Genomic DNA, 21,721 nt, shown 5'->3' on the forward strand with positions numbered 1-21,721 from the left:
TTCTTGTGAACAAGAATAGTTAAATGCATATAATTTTATGCTTAATGATTGTGGAAATCTAACTCAGAATAAATTACCTCCTACTTTGGAGGAAGGGGAAGGCATATGACTCAAGAAGCAAAGGGATCCATACAGCACTCAACTCTCTATCAGATAAATCCTTTTATACTGATTCTGGCTAAGACTGTAAATTTAAGTTTCGAACAATGGCTTCTTGTAGTGGTTTTATTTAGAAGAGAGTGTGCTAGAAATAGCATGTGTTGTCTTTTAACGCTGTGCCTTCTTACCTCTAGCATAAACTGATCAACCACATGCAGCTCTGAAGGAGACCCCTTGAATGACTGGTACCTTTCTGCATCTTTTGGTGTTGGCATGTACCTGTAAAACAGGTCCAAATGAAAAGTAGATATCCTTTTCCTCTTCATTCTATATTGTTGTGACATAAAACAATCACTCCGTTCCATGCATCAGAATTTCTTACTGTTTAGTGGGTTTTATGTATTGCATATTTATTCCTTAACCATTGGAACTTTATAGACATTTGAACCAACTATGCAATGGAAAGCAAAAACAATCCACAGATACATTGGATAAACCTTCCAAAAGCACCTAGAAACAATACACACTTTTTGAGCAGTTACGTCCATGCTGCCTCAGCTTGTCTCCAGCAATATCTTATTTGAAAAATTAACACAAAAACAGAGCAGACTCATGCTATGGTGTGATCAACCAGTGGACTCCATGGTCTGACCAACTCTACCTCTAAAACTTTTTTAATTGACAGTGAAATAAAAGTGGGCAATGATGTTTCTGTCTGAGCAACTGCAACACATCCAAGATCCATTTCTCACTTTTGATGTGATAGCACATAACACAGCCCCGCAACTTTCATCCTTCTGCATAAGGTAAGAGAATATTCTCCCACAGTACTCCAGAGCTGCAGAGTTTTTAAAAACTGACATCTTTAAACATGCCTCCACTTGGAAAAATAAACTCACACCACCACAGTTCCTCTCCTCTCCTTTGGAGATCTTCCTGCCTGTCTGACTGATACACTATGGGAATTCGTAGCATATCTTAAAGAAGAAAAAAAATGAAATCGATGTTATAGCTAACATATGAGAAGGACTGTTTAAGAATCTTAAATAAGTATTCAGGTCTACTATCTTCTCTTTTATCTCTGCAAACAACTTACTAAATTTGTAGCAAGTGTGATTAAACATTCATGGGGATAGATACACATTTTCATTAAAAATAAGGAAATTTATCCAAAGATGGAAAAAATAAAGCAAAGATTTTAGCATGTTAAATAGAGAACAAACAATAAGATTATTTTTTTTACTGTTGTCAATAATTTAATATGACACTTCAATTGAATAATTGTTGGGTTTTAAATTATTAAATCTATCTTAAAGCAGATTACAAAATATTCCATTCATCACCTTCATCATCAAGAAAAAAAATGAATTCTTATTTAAAAATAACAGTTATCTGTTGACAAATAAAAGCTTTTTTATTTATCATTAAAAATAGTGTAACTTTTTAAGCAAATTCAAAGACCTTTTTTGTTAAAGCTGACAGCAAATATCTTCATTTAATCAGAAGTCTGATATTCCATCAAGTTGTTTTAATGTGTTATGTATGTGAAACAAAACTAACAGATTATCTAGAAAGTTTAACTCTTGAAGCACTAAACAATGGAAGCCATGGAAAAGGAAGCACAATATGTGAATACATCCCATAGATATCTTTTTACACGAATGCAGCTCTGAAGGAATTTGTGCAGTGAAAAATCTCACACTGTTATGAAACATTAAGTTTATAGAGACAAAGAGTGTTTTGCTATTGATTTTAAGATGTCAGGATAAAGAATCATTTAGAGAACTATGGGAAGGTTTCCATATCAAAACAAGTCCTGAAGTTTCTAATATTCCACCACCTCCACTAACCTTCACTGGATACGTGAGCAGAACATCTTGCTCACTGGTCACAGTCTTGAAAATGCAATATTGGATTTGGCTTTAAATATTTTTCACTTTACAATAGGTAGAATTTAGACCTTCTGCTCAGGCTTAGACAATAACAGGTATAATTTGCACAGAGATGAATTTTCCAGTCCCTGACTATCCTGTTTAAACTCCGGTCATAACCACAAGTTCTCAGTTAACTGGAGGCCACAGTTTTCAAGGATAAAATTTTCCACCATGGCACCTAAATCAAGTGGAAAAGTCTTCAGAAGTGCTAAGTGTCCTGCTACTTGTATCACACCAACTCCACTACAGGGCACTGTACAAGAGAAACTTCTGAGTGCTGATGTTCCAAGCGTTTGCCCCTTTGATGAGATGTCTGAATGGCAGCTCTAAGACACTGAGCTGCCTTGGAAATCCAACCCTCAACTCTGCAATGCATCTCATCTATTTCAGTAACTTTTTTTAAACTGTTCAGGTGGGAAAAATAAGCTTCCTTTCACTACAACATTTGTACATTCATGCCTAGATTTTGGCAATAAATAAGAATCCCAGGAACAGAATCCTTGATCCTATATAGCACACAGCAATGCAGCCTCCAATGTCTCTTACACATTCCATTGCTAGAAAAATTTCCTCAGCATTATTCTTATCAAAGGAAGACTCTGAAATCTTCAAGGAAAAAATAAAATCTTTCAAGTTTCATTGCCATCATTATTATTGCTATTATTGTCTGATGGCAAAGAGCCCAGATGCTATAAATCAGTGATCTCAGTGGTGTTACACTAATTTCAACAATGCAGAGATCCTGGACTGAATCTGCAGAGCTGTATTAGGTCTTGAACAGAGTGTGTTCAGTATTTTCCTCCAAACAGAGATGTGAGCCGAGGCTGCACTCGTAAATGGGGATGGCCAGCCTCAAGCACTCTGCCGTGCTGCCGGACTGGAGGCATTCCCTCACTTCTGCCAGCTCCAACCATTAGTTTCCCCAGAGACAGCCATGTGAGTAACTGGAGAGCACTCTTGATGTCCAAGACATTCCACTGCAATTATCTCCTGACCAATTCCACCACTGCAATTAGAAACTGTACTACTGCAGTAAGATCTTTCTATTTTGACTGAAGCCTTTAAGGTCACCTTTTGAAAGGCAACAGAGCTCCATTACCTTCAGTGGGGCCGTACACCTTTCACCAGCTCATAATCTGCTGCAGACCCATGCGGGGTGTAACTGGTAAAGCACTGGAGCAGCACAGACACTCTCCGGAGCACTGGTACCTTCTGTCCAGCTCTAGAGTCCCCACAGCAAAGGCAAGACATGGAACTGTTGGAGCAGGTCCAGAGTAGGGACACAAAAGTGATCAAAGGGGTGGAACACCTCTCCTATGTGGGCAGGCCCAGAGAGCTGGGGTTGTTCAGGCTGGAGAAGGCTCCAGGGACACCTTAGTGTGGCCTTTCAGTACTTAAAGGGGGCTCGTAAGAAAAACAGGGACAAACTTTTTAGTAGGGCCTGTTGCAATAGGACAAGGGATAATGGTTTTAAACTGAAAGAGGGTAGACTCAGAGTAGGTATAAGGAAGAAATTTTTTACCACAAGGGTGGTGAAACACTGGCACAGGTTGCCCAGAGCGGTGGCAGATGCCCCGTCCCTGGAACCACTCAAGGTCAGGTTGGATGGGGCTCTGAGCAACCTGATTTAGTTGAAGATGCTCCTGCTCATTGCGGAGGGGTTGGACTAGATGATCATTGGAGGTTCCTTCCAAGCCAAACTGTTCTATGATTTGAAAACATTTAAATATTCAGTGTCTTGTCCATATGGATTCATAATTCAGGCAAGCTTTGTACAAGCAATCTCACATAATGACATTAATTCCATATGTTACCTGTCTCTTCTTCAGGTTCCCATCACTTCCTAAATGCAGACATGATTCTGCAGACTTTAAAATTACTGTTGATGTACTGATTAGGATCAGGATTTTGAGGCCAGAATTAAACTCATTCCACAAGAAGTACACACATTGGCAGCAAAATTGATTTACTTCCTCACTTTCTTTGCCAGCAACATCTTTCTCCAAGCTCACTCTAGCAAAACACTCAAATATTTTCTCATTTTGAAGCAAAAAACAATTTCACACCAAATTTTCATACGCAAGTGTCTAATGAAAAGGTATAGGTATCACATGGGGACTGGGATATATAATGGACACTACTCTAGGATTCCACTTCTTTCCTTTCTTTCGGTCTTAAACTATTCAAAGAAATCCAATCCAGTTCCTACAAATTTCACATGCCAATAATTTGCTTACACTCCTGAAATCTACTTCTCTCCATATAGGAATTCAATTTTTTTTTAAGATACCGAAATTTGCATTCTGCTTTAAACCCACAAATCTCTGCCACTCAGAAATAGCTATATTCTTAATATCCCATTATCCCATGAAACCCCCTTAACACTTGTCTGGCTTCCTCCTTCTGTAAACCAATTTTATATAGGGAACAGGATTCCTTTTGTTTCCTCGTTTCTGATCCCACAATAGACAGTAAGGCTGTAGTAAGAGATGTTATAAAATTTTCTCATTAAGTTACACCTGCTCACTGCCACAATTTATTCTTTTACTAACTCTTCCCCTTGTAACCAGTTCACAAAATCATGTTGGATTTGCTGTCATTTCTTGCAATCCCCTTTCCTACACAACATGAGGAAAAGTGATATTTTGGGGACATACTCTAAAATCTCAGTGGCAAGAACTGAGATTTCTGTGTGAAACCCTAATTTTCTATTCACAGTCAGGATAGATCCAATCTCACAGTAGCATCTTTCCTGGACTTCACATTATTTACAGGAGATTATGCTTTCTCCGAAAGGTAGCATATATTATAAACAAACAATTGAACCCCAAAGATTACCTTCTCAGTGCTGTAATCTGCTCATCTGTAAGTCCACCATTCTCTTCATGTATAATGTATAGTTTTTCTTTCAGCTCACTTGGTTTTATACGGAAACTTTTAAGAAAAATGTCTGGAGGAAAATGATTCTTAGATTACTTGGAAGAAAATGTTCAAGGGAAGGAAAAATCACCAAAACATTTCAGATTTAATTTCCAGATTTAAAAAAAGAAAAAACCCAAAACACTTAGTAGCTGCTAATGCTAAGGCAAAAACTCAGTCTTCATATTTTCTTTAAATATACATAGCAGTAGTCAAGCAAAAATATATTTCTGTCAGACCATAATCAATGCTTGAGAGAGAACTACCAACTTACTGCTATCAGAAGGTACTCAAGTACTTGCTCATAGATATTTTTCTTGTACTCAGCTCAATAGTCAAGATATTTTTTTCCAAATAACAGTACAATGTATTGGCATATTATAATATTTTGAAAGTTAAAGAAATTAAATTTTCCATTTGTTTTGATTTTGTTTACTTGCTTTAATTTCCAGGGTTCAAAAGAAGGTAGCTAGAGTCCATGCAAGAAAAATTACTCCCGGATGAAGGCAACCTGGGAAACAGAAGTGCTCGCAAGAAAAATTACTCCCAGATGAAGGCAACCTGGGAAACAGAAGCGCTCGCTTCTTCCACACTGCCTAACATCTGATTAAGAGTTTTTGTAATGTTTAAGATTTCTGTGCTGGCATGGGGCTGGCTCATAATATGATAGGATTATGATAGGAAAATGGAAATAAGACATCTCTTCCCCAAACAGGTGAAGAAACATTTGCTGCTCCCCCAAAAAAAATACTTTGTCTTGCCAGTTATTCTTTAATTACTGCCTCCATCATCGTTACCAAAGGATGAAGGTAAAAAGGAAACACAAGGAAGTGAACAGAGGGCATCAGCAGAGAAAGCAAAAAGGTTTTAATGCTTCACATTGTTGTCATGAAACTTGTCCTAGAGTCTCTGCTACAACAGAACTCTGAGCAGCACAAGGGGATTGGGAAGGAGAATTCAGGAAGGATGTGTATGATTTACCTTTTTTTTTCATCCCCCTCCAGTTCTAAAAGGGATCAGAGTTTTTCAGGTTATAGGAACTTGCTGTGGACCAAATCAGCTATTAATGTTTCTCAGGAGACTGTTGGCCAATGGAGTATATACCATTTATTCTTCCTCTGACACTCTTTCCACCCTTTTAATTTTGTTATAAGATCCAGCTTTATTGCTAAGCCTAGCAGAATCTTCCCTTTTTCCTTCTTATGCTTTTTATGCCTTATATCTTTTGCTTCCCTATGCCTTTTAAACCATGTATCTCTTCAGTTGGGGTCATGTCTACAGACCACAACAGAGCGAATAACTCACAGTAAAATGTTGGGTTTAAAATTTCCACAACCTATCTACAAAATATTTTATATTTCTGTAACTGTTTCCAGTAGTTGAAATCAGCTGCTGAATAAATTCTAGTCATCGGATTTTGCCAAGGTATTTTCCTAGGCAAAATAAGGATTGTATGTCTGGGAAACTAGGTCTCAGAGAGAGTGACAGGCACCAATCAAGCCACAGAAGCTGGTATTTTGACTCCTAAGACAGTTTTTCACCCACTAGATCCCACATTCTTGGATTAACATATACATTATAGTGTCTCCAAAATCTTCTTAATCAGAAATCTGAGGATGTTTTCCTTGTCTCTCTGATACCTGTATAGCAGAATACCTTTGTATAGGTGTATACCTCTGTATAGCAGGAACTTATTTTGTCTACAAGAAGCCACGCGACAACTTAGCTTTTATTTCAATTTTCTCATACATTGGGTTTGAATTTAGTGTGCAGATCTTCTCCCAGAACTCTCTTTTTTCTCTTATGTTCAGAAACCCACTCAAATTCTCAGGAAATTTTAACCTACTGGCATTTTGGAGCTTCATCTTTTTATTCGTTAATTTAAGACCTGTGGTTTGCAGCACTTGCAGGAAGATTAATCAGAATTCTCAGGATCAAATTAACTTCTGATCTAAGTAATGTCCATTACAATAAGTATGTGCCAAAAATCTCACTGATGGGACTTTAAGTATTAGATTAAGAAACTGATGTATAATGTCTCAATGAAAAAAGTTGTAAGAAGACTAGGATCAAAAGAAAGAATGCTGCTATTTGCAAACCAAAAGAAATAGATTTCCTCAAAGAAATTGCAATAATTTAGTAGATAAAAGTGCTATTACAGGATTCTTTTTATCTGCAACTTCACTTTCGTGTCACTCCCTTCCTTTTAATGCTTCAAATTGTTAGTCAATAGATGCAATAATTCCAACAAGTTATCTCCATTTACAGTTCCCAATTAAAAATTTACACAATCTCCAAAGTATATTCTTTCTTATCAATATTTGTAAAGATGAAATCATTAAAATTCAGAACTAACTGCCCCAAGTTCTTTACGTGTGTAATGTTTCTTAAGAGAACTAGGTTATAGAACTTTTTTGGAAAGCCATTTCTGTACTAGAAATCAGAGTAGTCTTTGGAGAACAATTACTCTTGCTCCTTTAATGTCTACTACTTCTCATCAAAGTAACTGAAAGACCTTTACATCATTTTATTAGTAAGACCAGAACTATGTGTTGAACTGCTTCATTAACTGTGAAAGACTGTTCTAGGTCAGGCCTTTGGCAGAATCATACCTGAGATATGAGAGGGAAGGATCCTGTTCATGATCATTCAGGACAGGCATTCACAGTCTTCTAAGCTACTGGCCAGAGAAAGGTTCCTGTGACCTGACTTGTGGCTCTCTCAAAGGATTCTTACACCAACCCATCTACACCTACATGAATATTCTTGAACGCAATGCAAGAGAGAGACTGAGCACAGTAGTCAAAGTGCCAGCTACCAACCTGTTTCTGTTCACAGCCCACAAAATTTGAGAAGTCTTTGAAGTCAGAGTCTTAACATTGATTTCACAGGCATCACACATGATTTTACATGTCTGCGCTAAGACAACAGCATCACAGCTCGATAGCACATCAGCATGTTTTGTACATGAGGAGAAGCTTGGTGCTTCTACTCTGCATCATTAGGAACCACATTTAGAGAATCTGAGCCATGAGGTCTATTTTTATAAATGAGTAGAGCAACACTGAGTTAGAAGATGATTTAGACACAAGCTTGTCTCCTTTGCCTATCGAATGACAGAAATTACAAATAGAAAATGCATGCAGTGTTCATCCCAGGCTTCCAGATAGGAGTACACAGTTATTATTACACTTACTGAAGTTATGTGCAACTTTTCGATCTAACATGATGTGTTGATTCACTGAAGGTTCATTGCCTGAAAATACTGCCATGTCCTGGATCTGGAACTGATCACAGAGTCTGGATACGTCTATTTTTTTCTTGCATGGGTCACATGATCCCCAGACAGATTTTTGAATCTAAAAATATAGGAGTGACAGGGTAAACAAAGAGCCAAAAGAACAGAGTCACTTTGTTCCATCCAAACTTACAGAAAGGCATCCAGATTGTTTTGTGTCACAGCTGTACTTTTATGATAACTATACATGTAATACAGGCTACTATTTATTTATTTTCTTTAACAGCCACCATCATTTTCATCCTCACCTTATCGCAAGGAACAACATCCCAGTGAAAGGCTTTAGTTCTTTTTGTCGATGGAGAGAGGCTGCAGGGCTGCAGGAATGCAGGTGGGGCTGGTGGTATCTCTGCCTCACTTATGGGAGGTAGAAGAGATGGTGATGCTGGGACCCCTTCCCCCTCTGCAGGCTTTGTCTGGGGGCTTGAAGACTTGTTCAGACTGGTTGTTGCAGAACTCACGCCAAAGTGGAGAGCCTCCTCTTTCTGCTCATTCAGAGGTACAGTAAAATCCTCATAATCAGCTTCGGAGGAGGTGCATCCTTGAGATCCCTCCTGAGGCAGTGAGGCACCATTACACAGCGGGCAGTACCTTTCTATGAGAGACACCCACTCATTATGGAGCTTGCTAACATCTTCTGCCCTGTTATTTTGGACAGTAAAGGGTATTCGAAACCTGAAATTTAAGAATGTCATATATAAATGCAGGGAAGTGTAAATAACATGCTGACTAATACAGCCACAGATATTTGTTATTTAAGCAGAATAATGTTCAGCAGCTTTACTTGTCAAAGGAGCCCAGAGCTGCTGACTCTGACCTTTTCAGACAGAGTTAATTGCTTACGTGTCTAAGGTTAGAGAGCTGAAGTTTTGCCATATATTGACTTTGTGGTGCAGTTACCTCGTAATTCCTCTTCTCCACCTTGGGGGAAGGTGAACGATGTGCTACATCTTACCATGCTTGTTGCACAACCTAGTCCGAACCTGTTCACACATTTGTCCTATCAAACTGAATGATACATCTCTTCATTGGCTCCTGACAGGGCAACTAGACAAGTCTTTGTGGGCAGTATTTCAATGTATCTTCTCAATTCCACAATATGGTACTTTTGATTCCTCCTTAAAAGAGTCATCAAATCAGTGCATAACGAGGGGAGGTGTTATCTGTATAATTCTGATGGCCTCATTTCTCCACTGTCGTATTTTGTCATGAGACATTGAGACTCTCTGTTGCTTGACCTTGTTTTCAGTTGTTCTGCTTTAACAAATTATTAATTACCAACTATACTTACAAATAATTGTGTTCTTTGGTCTGAACTGAAAAGGTACTGCATCCATTCTCCTTGCTGACACTCACATTACCACCTGACAAATTAATTGTATCTGTTATAGGGTCTGCAGTCTTGTTCTGTCCTCCCAGACCTATGCAATATAAAGTCAATTCTCCTTCACGTAGTTGTACCAAGTACCTGAAGGACAAGGAATAGAGATACAGTTCATTCACTGACTGCTCATTTACACAAGCCTTGCCTTTGTTAAAGTATTTTCTAATGTCAATAAGTCTCCAAATGTCTATAGCATCTTCCATGGAACACTCAAAAAGTATCAATACTAAAGCATAAAACCTTTGGGATAAGGGCTTCTTATTCTCATCTGACACATAACTAAACTGTGACATAAAATATGAATTTCCAGCCTGCCATGCCTAATGAGAGTGTTAAAACTAAGGATATCTGAATAGCAACTAAGAATCACCCAAGTCCTCTTAATTTGTTAGCCATGCTCTGTCCCTCCCACTCCATTTATTCCTCCCGTTTGGGATGGTGGGTCTCCTGGATTATGAGCTTTTAAAGGGATACACTATCTGACTGAGCAGCACATAATACAGCAAAGGCTTCACTGTTTCCATGTCTTCCAGGTTTCACTGCCACCAAGCTATAAATAAGTCCCCATAATATAACTTAGTGCCCAGCCTTATAGTTCAGTAAGTGTCCCCCTTGGAAATGCCTCTCTGAGTGCTCCTAATCCATGAGGACTGATCCTGGTCCCCCCTCATTCCCACAATTCACTTGGCAGGAAAGACTCAAAGTATTCTGTTCCTCAGAAGTGACTGAGCCAAATTTTGGGTATTACCTATTTAAATGAAAAATCAACCCTGGCAGAAATCGCCTGGCCATACACAGCTTCTATTGCAGCAGAATCTTCTGCTTCAGTCTCTCCTCTAGGATTCTGCTCTGCTGCATATAACAAAGGTCCCACATTCAACAGCAAGCGGGGTTTTTACTGTATGTTTTTTTTATTCTTATTTAAGCATTTGCATTCTCATTTTTCTTGAGGGTTACAACATTTCTTTATCATTCTGACAGTTCTATCACACCTTTCTTTTCTTCCACTATCTCTTCAAGGTGTGGCTAGTTGATTAAGGTGTTCTATGAGGAATTTAAATGAGTTTAGTTGCTGTAGAAGAATTAAACATAAAATATAAATTGCATCTATTCCCACATAAACAGTCAAAGTGATAAGAATTGTTTAATGGAGCTGGCAGTTATATTGATCTCTCCTTTCTTTAAAGCAGGGACTTATAGTTTAATCGGATCTCCAGATGTTTCCACCATTATTTACTTTGCCAAAAAAAAAATTAAAAAAGAGAGGATTAATATCAAGAAGAAAGCAACAAGGGCTTTGCTTCACAAGATAAATAAAAATCAATTTTTGTTTGTTAACAAACTTGTTAAATGTTGCAAGGTAACAAATCCTGGGACACACTTGAGGATAGCGTTTACAAGACATACAGTGGTAGCCTTTTAAAAACAATTAAAATCATTTTCTGTGAACTGTGAAGTCTTTTGAGATAATTGCCCTGTGCAGATAATAACAATGTTAAATTTTTTCTCGTTAGTTTTTGCTAGACATATTTTTGTCTCTCTCCTCTGATAGTATAAGCAATTTTCAGGTATTTTAGGAGCTAGCTCAGAGGAAAGTTGGGTTGTCTGTAGGATGGGTAGCAAAGTATGTAAAAACATTGTAGCTTGTTCACTAGTTCAGTAATAGAATAGCAGAAGCAGAAGTCATGCTTATCTGCGATGGGTTAGGGGCTGAATGAAATGGTGGTGACTGTCCATTTCCTACCAAATAACGATTCCTGTCTCTGAAACCATCACCCCATTAGGCCACCATGGTTGGTCACCCCGCAGGAGGGAAGTTCAGAACATTACGAGAACAAATTACAAATTTGGGGACAGCCAATTGGTCAGTGTGAGTCAATGTTCTCTAGCAGGACTCCTATACTCCTTATCTGTTTTGCCAGTCTTTTTCTCCTTTTCCTTGTGACTGATAATGGGGCAAAATTATAATAAAGAGGCAAACATAAAGGAGTTCCACCATTAAAATCACTCTGAGCACCATCACCATTGTATCTGTGTTAGTAACACACACAGCAGTCTCTAGCACACACCACAACTTCATTTTGTTGGGTACCACTATTGCACTAAAAGTTAAATTTAAATGTTTTCATCGCAGGCAAATTTGGCATCTAAGTTTTAACTTTTAAAAGCATTTAAATAATTAATTTATGATCAGTAAATAAAATCCTAAAGCATTGATCAGAAATTGTTTCAACAATCCAGAACTCAGAGGTCTATGAAAGTGCAGTTCGTACTTCACCCATTCAGTGGATATAAAAGTCTTTTGTTGCAAATCCAGCAGTCCTTCATGTATCACGTCACATTCTGCAGGTCTTCCCGAGCAGGACTCTGCTGGTCTCTTGTTTGAATTGCTCTGTATAACTCTGCTCAGAAGATATGTTATCTACATAATAGGTGGCAGCAGAGAGAGTATATTTTCCATGTTAATTCCTTTGAATAAGACATTAATAGGGGGATTTTTCCAGTATAAAAATGATAGACAACACTATAAGCAGCATCCAAATAGGTAAAATAAATGAATGTAAAATAAATAGGGTCTTTCTGTGATGCTAAACTACTTAACTGCAATTTGGATTTATGCCCACAGTTCTAAACCTGTCAGTGTAAGGAGAATATCATTTTATTCTGGAGGGGTTACTGTAAAACATAATTTTACTTTTTTAATTCATATGCAAAGCAATCTAGGACAAAGTTTCTGTTCAGCTCAGTTCAAGCCCAAGTAGTACTTGATTGATTTAGCTTGAAATCTCAAACACACCTGGCAGAAAAATTAATGCTTGGCTACAGTTGAAAATAGCATGAATTAAGGTGGGTGTGAATTTAAAGCACTGTTTTTGTTATACAGGGCCATATTTGAGTGTTCTTACTACAGAATACATGTACTTGTCTGAGGTCTTCTGCTAAATGTAATCTACTTTGAAAATTAAGCTAATCAACCATGAGGTACTGTTCATCTGGAATAAGAGTTTCTGCATGTGGAGTGAACCATTAAGTTTCGCAAGGAACGAATTCTTCTGCAAAAATCCCCTTAAAAGTGGGTCACGGGAGAAGTCTGGATACAAAAACTCTTCCATGCTTTTTGAGTTTGTATCTCAACCTAAATAGTGCAGCTGGCTTCAGCACCTCAGCAGTGGGAGGACACAGACTCCAAGACTTGATTACCCCTGAACACATGGGATAGTTTCATCCAGGTGAAACACTAGTGCTAATGTCACAACTCGAGTTTCTCAAGTTTCAGTGTAAAGTCTAATTACACTGCTTCGAATATTTAATTGAACCTAGAATTCAAAAGGAGCTGAGACCTCAGAATGAAACAATTCATACAAAATCTTACAACACTGAATCATTTAATTGAACAAATTTGTACCTAAGCTGTCTTCCTCTGAATTTTAAAATTTTGGAGTATTTTGGTGGTAGAAAATGAACTACTAGGTCGTTTTCACAGCATCAGGATGGCCTCATTCATCCTTCCTAAAAGCATGCATTTTAATAAATATAGATATAGAAAAAAACTGCTTCGAAATGTTTGAGTTTCAACTGCGCACATCATCAGTTTTATTTTCCTTGTTTTAGTACAATCTCAGACCAGTTACACTGAAGGTGTAGTTGAAGAAATGCATCCACTTTCTTATCATATCTTGAGCTGGCTTTACTTCTTCAGTCCTAGTGAACTGTGGCAAAATCCTAAGGCCAAACTTCATCCTGAACTCACATTCCCTTTGTTCTATGCATGATCATACACAGAATAAAGACATACCTACTTCTTTGCTTGCACAATGCACAGCATAACAATTCCTATTTATGATTGGGACCTGCTGGGTACTACCATAACATTAGCTGTTATTTATAGCAATCTGTCTATGACATTGTAAAAACTTACCTTCCTTTTATCATCAAGAGACACTGCTTCCAGCTCATAATCTTGTCGCCCATGAAACACAATACTGAAGCGCCTCCTTTCAGTATCTTCACAGGCTTTGACTTGTGAGAAAGGGAACTGTTTCTTAATAATTCCTTTTTCAATGTTAAAAATGGTCTTTGTATTGAAATCAATCTGGAATAGAAAGTTCTTCATTACTTGACTACATCGCTTCTCTGCATTGAAAGGGAAAGACAGCATTCCCAATATTACCATGCAAGGGCATTTAGATAAAGGGCTGGCTTAGAATATGTACCTATCTTGCTGATGAACAGAATAAAAAATGACATTCCATCATCAAGATACTGTACTATATTTGTTTTAGTTGCAAAACAAACAGATATTTATTGTAACTGTGTTTCCCTATCTCTTTTGATGAATACGCATCAATTTATCACTCTAAAATATTATTTCTTTTTAAATTCTCCTTGTCTTATACAACCCAGTGCAAAAACTTCCCATTCAGCAGTAGTGGTAGCACAAACTAATGGCACGACCATCTCAGCAGAGATTCAATTACTAACTGGTTCAACCTATGCCCCAGTACTAAAATGAAGATGGTTATTTTTATAACAGCTGCTTCTGTGTCAGGAAAAGAGGATACTATTGAGAGATTACTTTCTGATATAAATATTACTGTGTTTTGGTTTAGATCTTATCTACACAGGGGTTTTTTGTCTCTGTGTATATATTCACATATATGTGCACATATAGGTGAAGAAAATTACAATAATAGCCAGTAAAGTTATTTTATTGCTGTTTCACAGATACAAAAATTGAAAATTGTTGCTTCAAAATAAGATTATTCTTCTTCCACTGCGCAATCTACATCTGCAGTGTTAAAAACTGGTACAGACAGATTCTAGTATCTGCTCTACATGTCAGTCCCTGCCGAGCAGAAACAGCTTTGTTGATACAGTAAGATGTGAACATTATCTGACCGTCCAGCTTCAGTGAACGTGGCCCACAGAGTAGACAAACTCAGAAGAGTCTCAGCTCTCACCTGAGTTAGATATTTACCTTTGGTTATAAATGATTCTTGGCATCTTTCATTCCTATAGTGCAGACCATGCCAACCAAAAGCTAACACCGCGGCCTTTCCCTCTCTTCTGCTTATAGCAGGAAATCTCCAGAGCAGAACCATTCTCATTATTAGTATCTCTGACTTTTGAAGGCTTCTGGTAACTAGAGAACTGGAATTAAACTACTCCAGATACCCAGACTAATAACTTCCACATCTAATATAGCTTTCTCCATTTTTCCATCAGCTTTATGTCTAAATAAATAATCTTTTAATTACAAAAACCAGCGGATATTGAGGGAAACAGGGAAATTATACTTTCTACAGTTAAGATGTAGTAAACAAAAAATCACCCTCTAGCATGTACGATTTGAGCTTGCTCATTATCAAATTTTGTCCAAACTGCAGGAAGAATTCAGTGAAACCCAGGTTCCTGGAAACAATATGAAACCTTTGTTACTGACTTCATGGAATCACCATCAGGCATTATTGACAGAAGTTTGTTTTAATGTTGTGCAAGTCAATAAAGCTTTAAGAGTTCATAATGTCAAAGAAAGAATTCACAGGATAGAGTAACCAGAGTTGAAATGCATAGTCTGCCAAATGAACCTTCTGAGTATCCCCAGGAACATTTCTTCCCGAGGTTTTAGAGAGTGCAGTTGGAGTGATGTCCTGTCAAAAGGGACATATTTAAGTATGTCTACATCACTGGTATGCATTTACTATTAATAACTAATAAGAACAACCCCAGGCAGAACCTATCATAATCAATCATCTTTGAGACAAATCCTGGTTTTTAGAGGTGAAATAACCTTAGATCATCAAGTCCATTCTGCAGCCCTCCCAGGGACTCAGTAGAGGGTGTTTCAGCTATTACCCCAGAATACTTCTGGTGTAAAAGGTAGAAAGTTTGTTTGATATCTTATACCTCTCCGATAGCTTAAAAATTCTTGTGGTTCTGTGACCTATCTCTTAACGTTTACCAAGCAACCTAAGCACCCTATATTTTTACATATTGCTTCAAAAGTGAGAATTTTTAAAGTTACCTGCAGAATTCGTTTCTGCCACCGATAATGTTTGTATTTGTAGATAATGAAGTTAAACTGTGAGCCAGTTAGCAAATCCTGTGAATCCTGAAAAATAGAACAGAAATCAGCAATATGTCCAACACTGCTAATTTTTGTCCACCCACATCCAATTGTGTTCTCAGGTGAAATCTCCTCAGTGAACAGTGTTCAAACAGCACTGGAGGCTTTGCAGAAGAACTTCACATGGAGATACATGGAAACATCCTCCTGACCTGATTTTCACAAGGACAAAATATCCATAAGGCCTTCTGAACGAATGAATTAATCACAGATTGGGATGGAAGGTGAAAAGGAGGGCAGAAAGCAGAAAGACGGGAAGAAGAGCCCATGGAATTGGACTAAACACATTTCAAAACACATGAGTACAGCAGTCTATTGAATGGGCTAAGTGGCAAACAAGAACCATATATGACTTTAAAGAAAAATATTTATAGACCCTTGAATGCAGTGCAGTAAAATGGAAGATATTTTTTCCTTGATATTTTACGAGGTTATACGATTTGCTTTCTGGTCCCTTACAGTAGCTATACTGTGTACATGGAAAATTACAAATTTTATAATCTTCAGGAAAATGCAGGCAAAGGAAGGTCATGTTCCAGCTATATTAAATTTGATTTAGTTCTAATAATTAGCTATCAGAAAAACTTTAATGTGGAGGAAGTGGAAAAGGAACCCTTTCTCTTCTTACTCTGAGAATATATTTCCATGTAGTCTTACACTGCTGAGTTTAATATTTTTGTTGACTGCAGCCCTTCTGCAAAACTTGTGCCGCTTTTTTATTAGTATTTATTTTTGCTTCTCATTCTACTTCTTTCCAGCCAATAAGTTAAGAAGCAGTTCAGGAAGTTTTTAAAAATTCAAAAAAAACACCAGGTTTATCTCAAAATCACTATCAGTTCCTGCCATGCAAAAAAATTTCAGATTGTGTCATTAGCACATCATAAGATTTCACTGTTTCCTGGAGGTGCTCCCATAGGGATGCTGGTTCAAATATCCAGAGCAGAAGGGGAAATAGATAGTGAAAATTTCTCCAACTAATTCACTGCTGGCACCTCTATGGTGATGATGGACAGAGACTGCAATAAGAGAGATACTGGACAAGGATTATGGAAAGAAGCGGAAGGCTGACTGTACTAATGCACGCAATTAATATACTCCTCATTCTCACACCATTTTCACTCACGCCATTTTCAACTTCTACTTTTCTCAGAAAAGGACGTCCATGCTTTCTATAAAATGGACATTTGATAACATTCCACTTGATTGTCAGTGATGAGATGAAGGTTTTAACAGTAGAAAAAAAGAAATTTTGGCATCTCAATCTGATACTGAAGAAATCTCTGGACTCTGGACTAGACCTCTTGGTCTCATTGACCTATGGCTCAGCAAAGCTGTGTTGTTGTAGGACCTAAAAGCAGTTTTAAGCCATCTGATACTACTTTTGCCTGATGGAAGGTCCGAGCCAACCATAGGCAATGTTAGAACTGAAGTCACACTTGCCAAGGCTTTCTATAATATTTTGTTGCCAGCCATTTTTGTGGCTATGCATAAAAGTGAGTTGTCAGACCCTCTTACGGTGGCCAGTCATGCCCCAACACTAGAAGACCCCTCAGAGATTAGATCCATAATTTCCCTGAGGTGCTTTACAGTATCAGACCAAGGATTTTGCCCTATGTTTATTGTTACGGTACCTGATGCTGTACTCAGCATAACAAAACTCGTATGGATATATCTGATCTAGATTTAAACTACTTAATCCAGGTAATGGCATCCGTGTAGCTGCAGCAGCTACATGGCAGCCTTAGCCATTAGTACATGACATATTTGGTTATAAACTGGAGTGTATATGTTTGCACAAGTTGGGATTGCATCTTTGAAAGCAATACAGACATGCTCCTAACGTTCAACCAGGCTTTCCAGAACATGCTCATACATTTGAATCTCTTGCAAAATAGATCAAAGGAGCAACCTTACCTTTTCAGTATACACCTCTTTCTGTGCCAAATGCAAAGCTCCTTCAATGCTCACTTCTTTATTTTTCACCATGTTCATAATTTTGAGGATTTTTTCCTGGTTTAACTGGAAAAAAAAGTCAATCAAATGTTTCAAGAGAGGTTTTTTTCATCTGGCTATTAAGGATACGGAGTGCTTGTGACAGTTACAGCTATGGTATCTGCCATAAAATTACAATTTCATTCATATTTTATGTTCTATCGACAACATGCCCAGCAAATATAACCTCCCTTTGAAACCTGGTAAGAGTCCACAAAATATCAAATATACAGGGGCTTTTACAATTTTAGAAGATGGGGTGGTAATATCTGGAGATAGAACTGCCAGGAGTAAATCTTTTTTAGTTAGAAAATCTGGCAAGAAGTGTAAACATCAATTTTGCATGCTTGCCGGTGTCTTATCCTTAGTGTCAAATACTGCATACAGACAACATGAAAGCAAAATCAGAACCATTTAAAATTTTCAGGGTGAAGGGGGGGAAAATTGGTGTTGGTACGGGGTACTGCTGTCATGTGAACCTACCTAAACACATGAACAAGCCAGCATTGCACTTCCCCTTCCTTTTTCAAAAAAAATGAGGTTGCACTGTCAATAAGCTTACACACAAATTTATGTCACTCTTAAGCGAACCAGGTGGGGATTACAATGCCAAACAGGAATCAAGCAAATAGAAAAGGCAAGCGGAGTAACCAGGGATCCAGAACTACAGCTGCTTACACTGTTGGTAAAGCTCTTTCACAGACTTTGTAGGAGGAATAAACAACCTCCCTTTGAGAGAGACCAAAGACTTCCCTTGTGTGATATCCATTCCTCAACGTAGCAGGGTTGGGAATTTAGAAGAAGTGTCTAAGTTTTACCACCAGAGCTCAGGAACTTGAGAGGTTTTTTATCCAACAGCTTAGCTACAATTTAATTAGCCACAATATACAATGTTTTCTACCCCCCTGGAGAATGACTTCACCACCAGGAGGTAAGTTACTACAGTAAAATCTTTCTTTTAAATCATCCTGCTCAAACTCTTCCACCACGGACATCCAGGCGAAGAGCCCACCCGGGAGCATTGCCCAGGCTGTGCAGGAGCAAGGGGAAGGGACAGCAGGATTGTCTCAGGGAACGGGCCCCCCCCTGCACCACCCCTGTTGCTGCAGCCATCGGGAGAGCAAGGAGAGAGCAAGGCAGCTCAGAGCATCTCAGCGTTGCAAGCAAACCTGAATTTAGCTACCCCAAGGACGAGGCACCAAGACCTGGAGTGGGTTTTGCTGTTCCCGTCATAGGAAAAAGAAGGTGAAGACCTAAGAGAGCTGTCCCTAGAGAGCCAGGTCTGCTGCCCTGGCGGGGGCAAGGGTGGGCAGAAATTGGGGCTCCCAAGGGCTGCCAGTCCTGCTGCCCGCTGAGACTGGTGATTGCTGCCCCCAGCAGCAGCCCCCAAGCTGCTGCCCAGGCCTCGGAGGCAGGCAGAGCAGGCAGCAGGGCAGCAGCTGCTCTGCCACCCCCAGCACCCCCTGTCCTGGCCAGCCGCTCGCTTTACCCACGCCTGCAGCTCTCCACAGACACGGCCCCTTCGCTGCTGAAAACCCCAGCAACACAGCCTTGCACCAGAGTAAGATCCTCTCCGCCCAACCAAGCACCACAGTCACCTGGCACAAGTGACGGGCAACATCAAAATAACCAGTCACACCACAGAGGTCAGGGACCAGTAAACCCACAGGTTCTCTCTTTTTCTAAGCCACACTACACAGAACACACTTTAGCTTACCGAATTTCCAACATCTCAACCAGTTTCTGATCAACAGACACGTTGTATGTTTTTACAGCCTACAAATAAAACTGGGAGTAAAAGAAGAAGAAATATTTTGTTTTTAAAGCCTTGGAATTTTCAATGCTAATATAAAGGTAACTTATGGCATAGCTCCCAGCTGCAAATAGTAATGTGAACAGTGAGGAAAGAATGAAAGCAGTCTGATAATTCATTCACACTTGCTGAGGCACAGAAGGTTCCTACAATGACCTCCACATTCTGTATTTGAATTTTAAATGGCCATATATTTACACCACACATACACTGTATACGATTAGATCTTAACAAGATAATTCCCCACTGAACAGGCTCTGTGTAAGCAAACAAGAATATGGATATATTTGAATTGAAAAATATAGCTTCCTTAAGGCTAAGCTCTGCCAGCTTTAAAGTGCAAGATCCTATTTATAGAGAACAGTTCTTGATAGGAAGTTGAACAGTATTTTTGCAACTGTGAGGCCCTTTCGTATGGAAAAAGGTTCTAAGATTTTGCAGCAGGATGACAAGGATAACAATGATAACACCATAGCCTTATGTCAGAGGCACAATCTGATTAACATAAACAAGAGAAGTATTTATTTCCTTCACTTCAGTACACAAGTAATTCAATGAATAAGCTCAGTTCTCCTTTAAATTTTTTGGTGTTTTCCAGCTACCCAATAGATCATGCACATCTGCAGGGATGCTTCCTAAGTGTGGCCAGAAAACAAGAGTTTCAACTTGAAAAATATGAGGCTTGGAAATTTTTTTTCCTGGGATATAGGTGATTTGGGTCACCATTGCTGTTCTTGTGCAGTCAGGCTCCATACTCTGCAGTGCCCCAAGCACTGAATATTTTAAGGTCTTTCTGGCGAAATATTCTATCTAGGACCAAGAAACCTTGCCATAACATCTCTACCAAAACCAAGACATTTTCTTGTAATTCACTGTGTTACTCTTTTGCATTGCTGAAAATTTTCAAAAGTATTTTTGGTTTTGGTTGGTGTTTTTTTGGTTGGTTTTTTTTTTTTTTTCAAAAAAAAAAAAAAGCAGAAGAGAATGCATTTTTGGCTCTACAAAGTATTCAGCTCTTCATTCTGCTTACCTTCACCAAAGTCTCCTTTAGACTAGAATGAAATTCTGCTCAAGACATGAAAACAACAGGGAACATCTCTTAATTTCCTTAATAATGTATGAAGAAAAATGTTTGCAAAAGAGAAGCAAATCATTCTGTATATTGCAAATTCAGGAAGGTTAGTTAGTAAGTTAGACTACTGACAGTTATTGCATTCCCCAGAGAGCACACAAAAGACAGTGCCTGGTGCAGGTTATTTTTAACAGCACCCTGTTGTTTTAATGTCTCCGTTAACTCTCTTTCTCTCTGCACATATGTAAGCAGGAGGGAAACATTTCAAAAGACAAGAGAGGCAGAGAAGGCACTTTTCAGCTTATGAGAACTGTCAAAATTATTTGTCAGAAGTCTGTCTGGTTCACTTAGGTTTTTGACAGCCACACGTTAGCATGGTATTTTTACTTGCAAACAAGACTTGAGTAACATGTCCTGACCTTTATCATTTTGTATCTGTGGGGCTTTTCTCTCAGCACGTCACAATTTTTGTAATGCTCATTCTTGTGTTTGGTTTGGTAATATTTTTTTTTCTTAAAAAGAAACAATTTTTGTCATATTATCCACTGAAATACCACTAAGTCAGATCGTGTTATATTGCCTAATAGAAAGTGACTGGTGCAACCCAACAGAATGTTTTTATACAAGGTTAGATAGCAAAACTTAGAAAAAAAAAATAAATGCCTCTATTATAAAACATGCACATTAAGGAAATACATGAGATTGTCCTAATAATGTATTTGTTTACCTGCCAGGTTAAAGAATCTGGTTTAATACAGATTAAATTTTCATCACCCACACAAAATTCAGTATAGCCACGTAAGTGATTTGAAAGAAAAATCAACGCTCACAATTGAAGGAAGAGTGTGGGGCTCCAGGCATTCTCTGTATATCCATTACTCTGCAGGGTGAGGTTTTTATATTTTTGGCGTAGCCACAGTATAAAATGTGTTTAATGGCGAGATATGAAATTTCTGACTTATTCTTGGGCAAGTGCCAACACAGTACTCTACATGACCCCTTCCAGGGCTTCCTGCCACTCTCCATTTGCCCAGCACAGTCTCACAGGAGGCCCTAAGAGGTATGGAAGGTTTTGCATGTAGT

At 38.5% G+C, this 21,721-nt stretch overlaps 1 protein-coding gene across 1 annotated transcript in view; it reads right to left on the reverse strand.

The window, feature by feature from the left end:
• Nucleotides 1–21,721, reverse strand: part of LOC141967154 (uncharacterized) — a 42,376-nt gene that overhangs the window by 11,915 nt on the left and 8,740 nt on the right. The window contains exons 2-10 of the mRNA XM_074920604.1: nucleotides 17,676–17,780; nucleotides 15,660–15,746; nucleotides 13,554–13,727; nucleotides 11,908–12,056; nucleotides 9,542–9,718; nucleotides 8,499–8,925; nucleotides 8,149–8,311; nucleotides 4,872–4,983; nucleotides 288–378 (exon numbers count right to left, since the gene is read on the reverse strand). Coding sequence (XP_074776705.1) covers nucleotides 288–378; nucleotides 4,872–4,983; nucleotides 8,149–8,311; nucleotides 8,499–8,925; nucleotides 9,542–9,718; nucleotides 11,908–12,056; nucleotides 13,554–13,727; nucleotides 15,660–15,746; nucleotides 17,676–17,780 — 1,485 coding nt within the window. The remainder of the gene's footprint in view (nucleotides 1–287; nucleotides 379–4,871; nucleotides 4,984–8,148; nucleotides 8,312–8,498; nucleotides 8,926–9,541; nucleotides 9,719–11,907; nucleotides 12,057–13,553; nucleotides 13,728–15,659; nucleotides 15,747–17,675; nucleotides 17,781–21,721) is intronic.

The sequence above is a fragment of the Athene noctua genome, chromosome 16 (genome assembly GCF_965140245.1).
Source record: "Athene noctua chromosome 16, bAthNoc1.hap1.1, whole genome shotgun sequence".
NCBI classification, from domain to species: domain Eukaryota; kingdom Metazoa; phylum Chordata; class Aves; order Strigiformes; family Strigidae; genus Athene; species Athene noctua.